Source organism: Oncorhynchus mykiss, unplaced genomic scaffold, assembly GCF_013265735.2.
Source record: "Oncorhynchus mykiss isolate Arlee unplaced genomic scaffold, USDA_OmykA_1.1 un_scaffold_248, whole genome shotgun sequence".
NCBI classification, from domain to species: Eukaryota; Metazoa; Chordata; class Actinopteri; order Salmoniformes; family Salmonidae; genus Oncorhynchus; species Oncorhynchus mykiss.
This window is the reverse complement of record NW_023493707.1, coordinates 275,001-289,743: the sequence shown is the minus strand read 5'-3', so window position 1 is coordinate 289,743 and position 14,743 is coordinate 275,001. Positions and strand designations below refer to the sequence as shown.

Below are 14,743 nucleotides of genomic sequence, written 5' to 3'. Positions count from 1 at the left end.
TGGACAGCAGAGTGAGTAGGTAGAGTGGACAGCAGAGTGAGTAGGTAGAGTGGACAGCAGAGTGAGTAGGTAGAGTGGACAGCAGAGTGAGTATGCAGAGTGGACAGCAGAGTGAGTAGCTAGAGTGGACAGCAGAGTGAGTAGGTAGAGTGGACAGCAGAGTGAGTAGGTAGAGTGGACAGCAGAGTGAGTAGGTAGAGTGGACAGCAGAGTGGACAGCAGAGTGGACAGCAGAGTGAGTAGGTAGAGTGGACAGCAGAGTGAGTAGGTAGAGTGGACAGCAGAGTGAGTAAGTAGAGTGGACAGCAGAGTGAGTAGGTAGAGTGGACAGCAGAGTGAGTAGGTAGAGTGGACAGCAGAGTGAGTAGGTAGAGTGGACAGCAGAGTGAGTAGGCACAGTGGACAGCAGGGTGAGTAGGTAGAGTGGACAGTAGAGTGAGTAGGTAGAGTGGACAGCAGAGTGAGTAGGCAGAGTGGACAGCAGAGTGAGTAGGTAGAGTGGACAGCAGAGTGGACAGCAGAGTGAGTAGGTAGAGTGGACAGCAGAGTGAGTAGGTAGAGTGGACAGCAGAGTGAGTAGGTAGAGTGGACAGCAGAGTGGACAGCAGAGTGAGTAGGTAGAGTGGACAGCAGAGTGGACAGCAGAGTGAGTAGGTAGAGTGGACAGCGGAGTGAGTAGGTAGAGTGGACAGCAGAGTGAGTAGGTAGAGTGGACAGCAGAGTGAGTAGGTAGTGTGGACAGCAGAGTGAGTAGGTAGAGTGGACAGTAGAGTGAGTAGGTAGAGTGGACAGTAGAGTGAGTAGGTAGAGTGGACAGTAGAGTGGACAGCAGAGTGAGTAGGTCGAGTGGACAGCAGAGTGGACAGCAGAGTGAGTAGGTAGAGTGGACAGCAGAGTGAGTAGGTAGAGTGGACAGCAGAGTGAGTAGGTAGAGTGGACAGCAGAGTGAGTAGGTAGAGTGGACAGCAAAGTGGACAGCAGAGTGGACAGCAGAGTGAGTAGGTAGAGTGGACAGCAAAGTGGACAGCAGAGTGGACAGCAGAGTGAGTAGGTAGAGTGGACAGCAGATAGGACAGCAGAGTGAGTAGGTAGAGTGGACAGCAGAGTGAGTAGGTAGAGTGGACAGCAGAGTGAGTAGGTAGAGTGGACAGCAGAGTGAGTAGGTAGAGTGGACAGCAAAGTGAGTAGGTAGAGTGGACAGCAGAGTGAGTAGGTAGAGTGGACAGCAGAGTGAGTAGGTAGAGTGGACAGCAGAGTGAGTAGGTAGAGTGGACAGCAGAGTGGACAGCAGAGTGAGTAGGTAGAGTGGACAGCAGAGTGAGTAGGTAGAGTGGACAGCAGAGTGAGTAGGCAGAGTGGACAGCAGAGTGAGTATGCAGAGTGGACAGCAGAGTGAGTAGGTAGAGTGGACAGCAGAGTGAGTAGGTAGAGTGGACAGCAGAGTGAGTAGGTAGAGTGGACAGCAGAGTGGACAGCAGAGTGAGTAGGTAGAGTGGACAGCGGAGTGAGTAGGTAGAGTGGACAGCAGAGTGAGTAGGTAGAGTGGACAGCAGAGTGAGTAGGTAGTGTGGACAGCAGAGTGAGTAGGTAGAGTGGACAGTAGAGTGAGTAGGTAGAGTGGACAGTAGAGTGAGTAGGTAGAGTGGACAGTAGAGTGGACAGCAGAGTGAGTAGGTCGAGTGGACAGCAGAGTGGACAGCAGAGTGAGTAGGTAGAGTGGACAGCAGAGTGAGTAGGTAGAGTGGACAGCAGAGTGAGTAGGTAGAGTGGACAGCAGAGTGAGTAGGTAGAGTGGACAGCAAAGTGGACAGCAGAGTGGACAGCAGAGTGAGTAGGTAGAGTGGACAGCAAAGTGGACAGCAGAGTGGACAGCAGAGTGAGTAGGTAGAGTGGACAGCAGATAGGACAGCAGAGTGAGTAGGTAGAGTGGACAGCAGAGTGAGTAGGTAGAGTGGACAGCAGAGTGAGTAGGTAGAGTGGACAGCAGAGTGAGTAGGTAGAGTGGACAGCAAAGTGAGTAGGTAGAGTGGACAGCAGAGTGAGTAGGTAGAGTGGACAGCAGAGTGAGTAGGTAGAGTGGACAGCAGAGTGAGTAGGTAGAGTGGACAGCAGAGTGGACAGCAGAGTGAGTAGGTAGAGTGGACAGCAGAGTGAGTAGGTAGAGTGGACAGCAGAGTGAGTAGGCAGAGTGGACAGCAGAGTGAGTATGCAGAGTGGACAGCAGAGTGAGTAGGTAGAGTGGACAGCAGAGTGAGTAGGTAGAGTGGACAGCAGAGTGGACAGCAGAGTGAGCAGGTAGAGTGGACAGCAGAGTGGACAGCAGAGTGAGTAGGTAGAGTGGACAGCAGAGTGGACAGCAGAGTGAGTAGGTAGAGTGGACAGCAGAGTGGACAGCAGAGTGAGTAGGCAGAGTGGACAGCAGAGTGGACAGCAGAGTGAGTAGGTAGAGTGGACAGCAGAGTGGACAGCAGAGTGAGTAGGTAGAGTGGACAGCAGAGTGGACAGCAGAGTGAGTAGGTAGAGTGGACAGCAGCTACGTAAAAAACAAAATACTACCACTCTGTTACTTTAACAGTCACCTACTATAGTATTTATTTCTTAATTTACTATAGTATTTATTTATTAATTTACTATGGTATTTATTTATTTACTTACTACGATATGTATTTATTTACTATAGTATTTATTTATTTACTATAGTATTTATTTATTAATTTACAATAGTATTTATTTATTAATTTACTATAGTATTTATTTATTAATTTACCATAGTATTTATTTATTTATTTACTACAGTATTTATGTATTTACTATAGTATTTATTTATTTACTATAGTATTTATTTATTTACTATAATATTTATTTATTTACTATAATATATATTTATTTACTATGGTATTTATTTATTTACTATAATATTTATTTATTATAGTATTTATTTATTCATTATAGTATTTATTTATTTACTATAATATTTATTTATTTATTTACTACGGTATTTATTTATTTACTATAGTATTTATTTATTTACTATAGTAGTTATTTATTTACTATATTATTTATTTATTTACTATAGTATTTATTTATTTATTTACTATAGCATTTATTTATGTATTTATTTATTTACTATAGTATTTATTTATTTATTTACTACAGTATTTATTTATTTACTATAGTATTTATTTATTTATTTACTATAGTATTTATTTATTTACTACAGTATTTATTTATTTATTTATTTACTATATTATTTATTTATGCATTTATTTACTATAATATTAATTTACTAGTATTTAATTTAGTATTTATTTATTCATTATAGTATTTATTTATTTACTACAGTATTTATTTGTTTACTATATTATTTATTTATTTACTATATTATTTATTTATTTATTTACTATAGTATTTATTTATTTATTTATTTACCCTAGTATTTATTTATTTATTTACTACAGTATTTATTTATTTATTTACTATTTTATTTATTTATGTATTTATTTATTTACTATATTATTTATTTATGTATTTATTTACTATAATATTTATTTACTATAGTATTTATTTATTCATTATAGTATTTATTTATTTACTATAGTATTTATTTATTTACTATATTTTTTATTTATTTACTATAGTATTTATTTATTTATTTATTTACTATAGTATTTATTTATTTACTATAGTATTTATTTATTTATTTATTTACTATAGTATTTATTTATGTATTTATTTACTACAGTATTTATTTATTCATTATAGTAGTTATTTATTTACTACAGTATTTATTTATTTACTATAGTATTTATTTATTTATTTATTTACTATAGTATTTATTTATGTATTTATTTACTACAGTATTTATTTATTTACTATAGTATTTATTTATTTATTTTAGTATTCATTCATTTATTCAAGTATTTACAGTAGTATTATTATCCATTTCTTTATTTACTGACTGCAGTATTTATTTATTTAATCTCTCTCTTGAACATTCAGTAAAATCAAACGTTGTTGTTTTCTTGTTTCGAATTACACTATTTAACTGAACTGAACACACACACACACACACACACACACACACACACACACACACACACACACACACACACACACACACACACACACACACACACACACACACACACACACACACACACACACACACACACACACACAATAAAGTTGATGTTGTTGTGTGTACTCATCTCTTCTTCTTCAGTGGTTTAAATACCAGAAACAGAGGATGCTTTGGGATGAGAGCTGGATCATTGACTTCAGGCAGATCAAACACGGTACTACTATAATATATATCAGGCAGATTAAACATGGTACTACTATAATTTATATCAGGCAGATTAAACATGGTACTACTATAATATATATCAGGCAGATTAATCACGGTACTACTATAATATATATCAGGCAGATTAAACATGGTACTACTATAATATATATCAGGCAGATTAATCACGGTACTACTATAATATATATCAGGCAGATTAAACATGGTACTACTATAATTTATATCAGGCAGATTAATCATGGTACTACTATAATTTATATCAGGCAGATTAAACACGGTACTGCTATAATATATATCAGGCAGATTAAACATGGTACTACTATAATATATATCAGGCAGATTAAACACGGTACTACTATAATTTATATCAGGCAGATTAAACATGGTACTACTATAATATATATCAGGCAGATTAAACATGGTACTACTATAATTTATATCAGGCAGATTAAACACGGTACTACTATAATATATATCAGGCAGATTAAACACGGTACTACTATAATATATATCAGGCAGATTAAACATGGTACTACTATAATATATATCAGGCAGATTAAACATGGTACTACTATAATATATATCAGGCAGATTAAACATGGTACTACTATAATTTATATCAGGCAGATTAAACATGGTACTACTATAATATATATCAGGCAGATTAAACATGGTACTACTATAATATATATCAGGCAGATTAAACATGGTACTACTATAATATATATCAGGCAGATTAAACATGGTACTACTATAATTTATATCAGGCAGATTAAACACGGTACTACTATAATATATATCAGGCAGATTAAACATGGTACTACTATAATATATATCAGGCAGATTAAACATGGTACTACTATAATATATATCAGGCAGATTAAACATGGTACTACTATAATATATATCAGGCAGATTAAACATGGTACTACTATAATATATATCAGGCAGATTAAACATGGTACTGCTATAATATATATCAGGCAGATTAAACATGGTACTGCTATAATATATATCAGGCAGATTAAACATGGTACTACTATAATATATATCAGGCAGATTAAACATGGTACTACTATAATATATATCAGGCAGATTAAACATGGTACTACTATAATATATATCAGGCAGATTAAACATGGTACTACTATAATATATATCAGGCAGATTAAACATGGTACTACTATAATATATATCAGGCAGATTAAACACGGTACTACTATAATATATATCAGGCAGATTAAACATGGTACTACTATAATATATATCAGGCAGATTAAACATGGTACTACTATAATATATATCAGGCAGATTAAACATGGTACTACTATAATATATATCAGGCAGATTAAACATGGTACTACTATAATATATATCAGGCAGATTAAACATGGTACTACTATAATATATATCAGGCAGATTAAACATGGTACTACTATAATATATATCAGGCAGATTAAACATGGTACTACTATAATATATATCAGGCAGATTAAACATGGTACTACTATAATATATATCAGGCAGATTAAACATGGTACTACTATAATATATATCAGGCAGATTAAACATGGTACTACTATAATATATATCAGGCAGATTAAACACGGTACTACTATAATATATATCAGGCAGATTAAACATGGTACTACTATAATATATATCAGGCAGATTAAACATGGTACTACTATAATATATATCAGGCAGATTAAACATGGTACTGCTATAATATATATCAGGCAGATTAAACATGGTACTACTATAATATATATCAGGCAGATTAAACACGGTACTACTATAATTTATATCAGGCAGATTAAACATGGTACTACTATAATTTATATCAGGCAGATTAAACATGGTACTACTATAATATATATCAGGCAGATTAAACACGGTACTACTATAATATATATCAGGCAGATTAAACACGGTACTACTATAATATATATCAGGCAGATTAAACACGGTACTACTATAATATATATCAGGCAGATTAAACACGGTACTACTATAATTTATATCAGGCAGATTAAACATGGTACTACTATAATTTATATCAGGCAGATTAAACATGGTACTACTATAATATATATCAGGCAGATTAAACATGGTACTACTATAATATATATCAGGCAGATTAAACATGGTACTACTATAATATATATCAGGCAGATTAAACATGGTACTACTATAATATATATCAGGCAGATTAAACATGGTACTACTATAATATATATCAGGCAGATTAAACATGGTACTACTATAATATATATCAGGCAGATTAAACATGGTACTACTATAATATATATCAGGCAGATTAAACATGGTACTACTATAATATATATCAGGCAGATTAAACATGGTACTACTATAATATATATCAGGCAGATTAAACATGGTACTACTATAATATATATCAGGCAGATTAAACATGGTACTACTATAATATATATCAGGCAGATTAAACATGGTACTGCTATAATATATATCAGGCAGATTAAACATGGTACTACTATAATATATATCAGGCAGATTAAACATGGTACTACTATAATATATATCAGGCAGATTAAACATGGTACTACTATAATATATATCAGGCAGATTAAACATGGTACTACTATAATATATATCAGGCAGATTAAACATGGTACTACTATAATATATATCAGGCAGATTAAACATGGTACTGCTATAATATATATCAGGCAGATTAAACATGGTACTACTATAATATATATCAGGCAGATTAAACATGGTACTACTATAATATATATCAGGCAGATTAAACATGGTACTGCTATAATATATATCAGGCAGATTAAACATGGTACTACTATAATATATATCAGGCAGATTAAACATGGTACTACTATAATATATATCAGGCAGATTAAACATGGTACTACTATAATATATATCAGGCAGATTAAACATGGTACTACTATAATTTATATCAGGCAGATTAAACATGGTACTACTATAATTTATATCAGGCAGATTAAACATGGTACTACTATAATATATATCAGGCAGATTAAACATGGTACTACTATAATATATATCAGGCAGATTAAACATGGTACTACTATAATATATATCAGGCAGATTAAACATGGTACTACTATACTATATATCAGGCAGATTAAACATGGTACTACTATAATATATATCAGGCAGATTAAACACGGTACTACTATAATATATATCAGGCAGATTAAACATGGTACTACTATAATATATATCAGGCAGATTAAACATGGTACTACTATACTATATATCAGGCAGATTAAACATGGTACTACTATAATATATATCAGGCAGATTAAACATGGTACTACTATAATATATATCAGGCAGATTAAACATGGTACTACTATACTATATATCAGGCAGATTAAACATGGTACTACTATAATATATATCAGGCAGATTAAACATGGTACTACTATACTATATATCAGGCAGATTAAACATGGTACTACTATACTATATATCAGGCAGATTAAACATGGTACTACTATAATATATATCAGGCAGATTAAACATGGTACTACTATACTATATATCAGGCAGATTAAACATGGTACTACTATAATATATATCAGGCAGATTAAACATGGTACTACTATAATATATATCAGGCAGATTAAACATGGTACTACTATACTATATATCAGGCAGATTAAACATGGTACTACTATAATATATATCAGGCAGATTAAACATGGTACTACTATAATATATATCAGGCAGATTAAACATGGTACTACTATAATATATATCAGGCAGATTAAACATGGTACTACTATAATATATATCAGGCAGATTAAACATGGTACTACTATAATATATATCAGGCAGATTAAACACGGTACTACTATAATATATATCAGGCAGATTAAACATGGTACTACTATAATATATATCAGGCAGATTAAACATGGTACTACTATAATATATATCAGGCAGATTAAACACGGTACTACTATAATATATATCAGGCAGATTAAACATGGTACTACTATAATATATATCAGGCAGATTAAACATGGTACTACTATAATATATATCAGGCAGATTAAACACGGTACTACTATAATATATATCAGGCAGATTAAACACGGTACTACTATACTATTCTATATGTGTCAAATAGATATTAAAACTCTTCTGTATTTTTCAATTTGTTATTTATGTTGATTATATTCTAACACTGTTAACCTCCCTCCCCTCTCTCTCTCTCTCTCTCTCCTCCCTCCACTCTTTTTCTCTCCTCCCACTCACCCCTCCCCCTGCTCTCCTCTCTTCCCTCCCTCCGTCTCTCTCTCTCTCTCTCTCTCTCTCTCTCTCCTCCCTCCCCGCTCCACTCTATTTCTCTCCTCCTCCCCCTGCTCTCCTCTCTCCTCCCTCCCTCTCTCCCTCCCCTCTCTCTCCCTCCCTCCCCTCTCTCTTCACCCTCCCTCCCTCCCTCCCCTCTCTTCTCTCTCTCTACCTCGCTCCCTCCCACCCTCCCTCCCCTCTCTCTCTCTCTCTCTCTCTCTCTCTCTCTCTCTCTCTCTCTCTCTCTCTCTCTCTCCCCCCTCTCTCTCTCTCCTCCCTCCCTCCCCTCTCTTCTCTCTCCTCCTCCTGCTCTCCTCTCTCCTCCCTCCCTCTCCTCTCTTCTCTCTCCTCCTCCCCACCAGACCAGATAGCCAGGACTACTATGGGCAGTATCCTGTCAGCCCCTATTGCTAACAGTGATTCCAACGCCAGCTGTGTCACTGCTCTCAGCTCCTGTACAACCCAGGCTAACTCACGCAAACAACTGTTCACACACACCGGGATATAGTGAGTGTGTCTGAAACACACACATACACACACACACCGGGACATACTGAGTCTCTGTAACACACACACACACACACATCTTGATCATGCTGTTCTCCTCAGTATAGCTGTATATATTGGTAGTATTGTATATACTGGTAGTATTGTATATATTGGTAGTATTTGTATATAATGGTAGTATTGTATATATTGGTAGTATTGTATATATTGGTAGTATTGTATATATTGGTAGTATTTGTATATAATGGTAGTATTGTATATATTGGTAGTATTGTATATATTGGTAGTATTGTATATATTGGTAGTATTGTATATAATGGTAGTATTGTATATATTGGTAGTATTGTATATGTTGGTAGTATTGTATATCCTGGTAGTATTTGTATATATTGGTAGTATTGTATATAATGGTAGTATTGTATATATTGGTAGTATTGTATATAATGGTAGTATTGTATATATTGGTAGTATTGTATATATTGGTAGTATTGTATATCCTGGTAGTATTGTATATATTGGTAGTATTGTATATATTGGTAGTATTGTATATATTGGTAGTATTTGTATATATTGGTAGTATTGTATATATTGGTAGTATTTGCATATATTGGTAGTATTGTATATATTGGTAGTATTGTATATATTGGTAGTATTGTATATCCTGGTAGTATTGTATATATTGGTAGTATTGTATATACTGGTAGTATTGTATATATTGGTAGTATTGTATATATTGGTAGTATTGTATATACTGGTAGTATTGTAAATATTGGTAGTATTGTATATATTGGTAGTATTGTATATATTGGTAGTATTTGTATCCTATAATCATTAGTAGTTCTTATATCTCGTATACCTGTTGATTCTACAGTATACATGTTAATTCTATAGTATACCTGTTAATTCTATAGTAAACCTGTTAATCCTTTAGTAAACCTGTTAATCCTATAGTAAACCTGTTGATCCTATAGTAAACCTGTTAATCCTATAGTATTCCTGTTGATCCTATAGTAAACCTGTTAATCCTATAGTAAACCTGTTGATCCTATAGTAAACCTGTTAATCCTATAGTATTCCTGTTGATCCTATAGTAAACCTGTTAATCCTATAGTAAACCTGTTGATCCTATAGTAAACCTGTTAATCCTATAGTAAACCTGTTGATCCTATAGTAAACCTGTTAATCCTATAGTATTCCTGTTGATCCTATAGTATACCTGTTAAATCTATAGTAAACCTGTTGATCCTATAGTAAACCTGTTAATCCTATAGTATACCTGTTGATTCTCTAGTAAACCTGTTGATTCTACAGTATACATGTTAATCCTATAGTATACCTGTTAATCCTATAGTATACCTGTTAGTCCTTTAGTATACCTGTTGATTCTCTAGTAAACCTGTTGATCCTCTCCTCTAGTGATGGAAGGACGGTGGCCATCAAGCGGATTCAGACCAAGACCTTTTCTCTGTCCAAGACCATCAGACGAGAGGTCAAGCAAGTCAGGTGGGGGCAATAGAGGTCAACAAGTCAGGTGGGGGCAATAGAGGTCAACGGGTCAGGTAGGGGCAATAGAGGTCAACAGGTCAAGTGGGGAAAATAGAGGTCATCAGGTCAAGTGGAGACAATAGAGGTCAACAGGTCAGATGGGGTCAATAGAGGTCAACAGGTCAGATGGGGACAATAGAGGTCAACAGGTCAACAGGTCAGGTGGGGACAATGGAGGTCAACAAGTCAGGTGGGGACAATAGAGGTCAACAGGTCAGATGGGGACAGTAGAGGTCAACAGGTCAACAGGTCAGGTGGGGACAATAGAGGTCAACAAGTCAGGTGGGGACAATAGAGGTCAACAGGTCAACAGGTCAGGTGGGGACAATAGAGGTCAACAGGTCAGATGGGGACAGTAGAGGTCAACAGGTCAACAGGTCAGGTGGGGACAATAGAGGTCAACAGGTCAGATGGGGACAGTAGAGGTCAACAGGTCAACAGGTCAGGTGGGGACAATAGAGGTTAACAAGTCAGGTGGGGACAATAGAGGTCAACAGGTCAGGTGGGGACAATAGAGGTCAACAAGTCAGGTGGGGACAATAGAGGTCAACAGGTCATCAGGACAGTAGAGGTCAACAGGTCATCAGGACAGTAGAGGTCAACAGGTCAGATGGGGACAGTAGAGGTCAACAGGTCATCAGGACAGTAGAGGTCAACAGGTCATCAGGACAGTAGAGGTCAACAGGTCATCAGGACAGTAGAGGTCAACAGGTCATCAGGACAGTAGAGGTCAACAGGTCATCAGGACAGTAGAGGTCAACAGGTCATCAGGACAGTAGAGGTCAACAGGTCATCAGGACAGTAGAGGTCAACAGGTCATCAGGACAGTAGAGGTCAACAGGTCATCAGGACAGTAGAGGTCAACAGGTCATCAGGACAGTAGAGGTCAACAGGTCATCAGGACAGTAGAGGTCAACAGGTCATCAGGACAGTAGAGGTCAACAGGTCATCAGGACAGTAGAGGTCAACAGGTCATCAGGACAGTAGAGGTCAACAGGTCATCAGGACAGTAGAGGTCAACAGGTCATCAGGACAGTAGAGGTCAACAGGTCATCAGGACAATAGAGGTCAACAGGTCATCAGGACAGTAGAGGTCAACAGGTCATCGGGACAATAGAGGTCAACAGGTCAGATGGGGACAGTAGATGTCAACAGGTCATCAGGACAGTAGAGGTCAACAGGTCATCAGGACAGTAGAGGTCAACAGGTCATCAGGACAGTAGAGGTCAACAGGTCATCAGGACAGTAGAGGTCAACAGGTCATCAGGACAGTAGAGGTCAACAGGTCATCAGGACAGTAGAGGTCAACAGGTCAGATGGGGACAGTAGATGTCAACAGGTCATCAGGACAGTAGAGGTCAACAGGTCATCAGGACAGTAGAGGTCAACAGGTCATCAGGACAGTAGAGGTCAACAGGTCATCAGGACAGTAGAGGTCAACAGGTCATCAGGACAGTAGAGGTCAACAGGTCATCAGGACAGTAGAGGTCAACAGGTCAGATGGGGACAGTAGATGTCAACAGGTCATCAGGACAGTAGAGGTCAACAGGTCATCAGGACAGTAGAGGTCAACAGGTCATCAGGACAGTAGAGGTCAACAGGTCATCAGGACAGTAGAGGTCAACAGGTCATCAGGACAGTAGAGGTCAACAGGTCATCAGGACAGTAGAGGTCAACAGGTCATCAGGACAGTAGAGGTCAACAGGTCATCAGGACAGTAGAGGTCAACAGGTCATCAGGACAGTAGAGGTCAACAGGTCATCAGGACAGTAGAGGTCAACAGGTCATCAGGACAATAGAGGTCAACAGGTCAGATGGGGACAGTAGATGTCAACAGGTCATCAGGACAGTAGAGGTCAACAGGTCATCAGGACAGTAGAGGTCAACAGGTCATCAGGACAGTAGAGGTCAACAGGTCATCAGGACAGTAGAGGTCAACAGGTCATCAGGACAGTAGAGGTCAACAGGTCAGATGGGGACAGTAGATGTCAACAGGTCATCAGGACAGTAGAGGTCAACAGGTCATCAGGACAGTAGAGGTCAACAGGTCATCAGGACAGTAGAGGTCAACAGGTCATCAGGACAGTAGAGGTCAACAGGTCATCAGGACAGTAGAGGTCAACAGGTCATCAGGACAGTAGAGGTCAACAGGTCATCAGGACAGTAGAGGTCAACAGGTCATCAGGACAGTAGAGGTCAACAGGTCATCAGGACAGTAGAGGTCAACAGGTCATCAGGACAGTAGAGGTCAACAGGTCATCAGGACAGTAGAGGTCAACAGGTCATCAGGACAGTAGAGGTCAACAGGTCATCAGGACAGTAGAGGTCAATAGGTCATCAGGACAGTAGAGGTCAACAGGTCATCAGGACAGTAGAGGTCAACAGGTCAGATGGGGACAGTAGAGGTCAACAGGTCATCAGGACAGTATTAGTATTACATGTAGCTGGTGGAATGTTATTTATTAAAATAAAGAAAAGTACTTGAGATCTATAATTTAGATAATAATATGGGAGGACTAGCAAGCTCTGACCTCTAACCTCTGTCCAATAGGGAACTGGACCACCCTAACCTGTTTGTTCTCTGACCTCTAACCTCTGTCCAATAGGGAGCTGGACCACCCTAACCTGTTAGTTCTCTGACCTCTAACCTCTGTCCAATAGGGAACTGGACCACCCGACCCTGTTAGTTCTCTGACCTCTAACCTCTGTCCAATAGGGAGCTGGACCACCCTAACCTGTTAGTTCTCTGACCTCTAACCTCTGTCCAATAGGGAACTGGACCACCCGACCCTGTTAGTTCTCTGACCTCTAACCTCTGTCCAATAGGGAACTTGACCACCCGACCCTGTTAGTTCTCTGACCTCTAACCTCTGTCCAATAGGGAACTGGACCACCCGACCCTGTTAGTTCTCTGACCTCTAACCTCTGTCCAATAGGGAACTGGACCACCCGACCCTGTTAGTTCTCTGACCTCTAACCTCTGTCCAATAGGGAACTGGACCACCCGACCCTGTTAGTTCTCTGACCTCTAACCTCTGTCCAATAGGGAGCTGGACCACCCGACCCTGTTAGTTCTCTGACCTCTAACCTCTGTCCAATAGGGAACTGGACCACCCGACCCTGTTCGTTCTCTGACCTCTAACCTCTGTCCAATAGGGAACTGGACCACCCGACCCTGTTAGTTCTCTGACCTCTAACCTCTGTCCAATAGGGAACTGGACCACCCTAACCTGTTAGTTCTCTGACCTCTAACCTCTGTCCAATAGGGAGCTGGACCACCCTAACCTGTTAGTTCTCTGACCTCTAACCTCTGTCCAATAGGGAACTGGACCACCCGACCCTGTTAGTTCTCTGACCTCTAACCTCTGTCCAATAGGGAGCTGGACCACCCTAACCTGTTAGTTCTCTGACCTCTAACCTCTGTCCAATAGGGAACTGGACCACCCGACCCTGTTAGTTCTCTGACCTCTAACCTCTGTCCAATAGGGAACTGGACCACCCGACCCTGTTAGTTCTCTGACCTCTAACCTCTGTCCAATAGGGAACTGGACCACCCGACCCTGTTAGTTCTCTGACCTCTAACCTCTGTCCAATAGGGAACTGGACCACCCGACCCTGTTAGTTCTCTGACCTCTAACCTCTGTCCAATAGGGAACTGGACCACCCGACCCTGTTAGTTCTCTGACCTCTAACCTCTGTCCAATAGGGAGCTGGACCACCCGACCCTGTTAGTTCTCTGACCTCTAACCTCTGTCCAATAGGGAACTGGACCACCCGACCCTGTTCGTTCTCTGACCTCTAACCTCTGTCCAATAGGGAACTGGACCACCCGACCCTGTTAGTTCTCTGACCTCTAACCTCTGTCCAATAGGGAACTGGACCACCCTAACCTGTTAGTTCTCTGACCTCTAACCTCTGTCCAATAGGGAGCTGGACCACCCTAACCTGTTAGTTCTCTGACCTCTAACCTCTGTCCAATAGGGAGCTGGACCACCCTAACCTGTTAGTTCTCTGACCTCTAACCTCTGTCCAATAGGGAACTGGACCACCCGACCCTGT

At 38.8% G+C, this 14,743-nt stretch overlaps 1 protein-coding gene across 1 annotated transcript in view; it reads left to right on the top strand.

Moving 5' to 3' along the window:
• The window catches only part of LOC118948717 (atrial natriuretic peptide receptor 2), an 83,232-nt gene that overhangs the window by 53,334 nt on the left and 15,155 nt on the right, over window positions 1-14,743 (top strand). Inside the window, exons 11-13 of the mRNA XM_036973410.1 lie at window positions 4,223-4,295; window positions 8,995-9,139; window positions 10,556-10,642. Coding sequence (XP_036829305.1) covers window positions 4,223-4,295; window positions 8,995-9,139; window positions 10,556-10,642 — 305 coding nt within the window. The remainder of the gene's footprint in view (window positions 1-4,222; window positions 4,296-8,994; window positions 9,140-10,555; window positions 10,643-14,743) is intronic.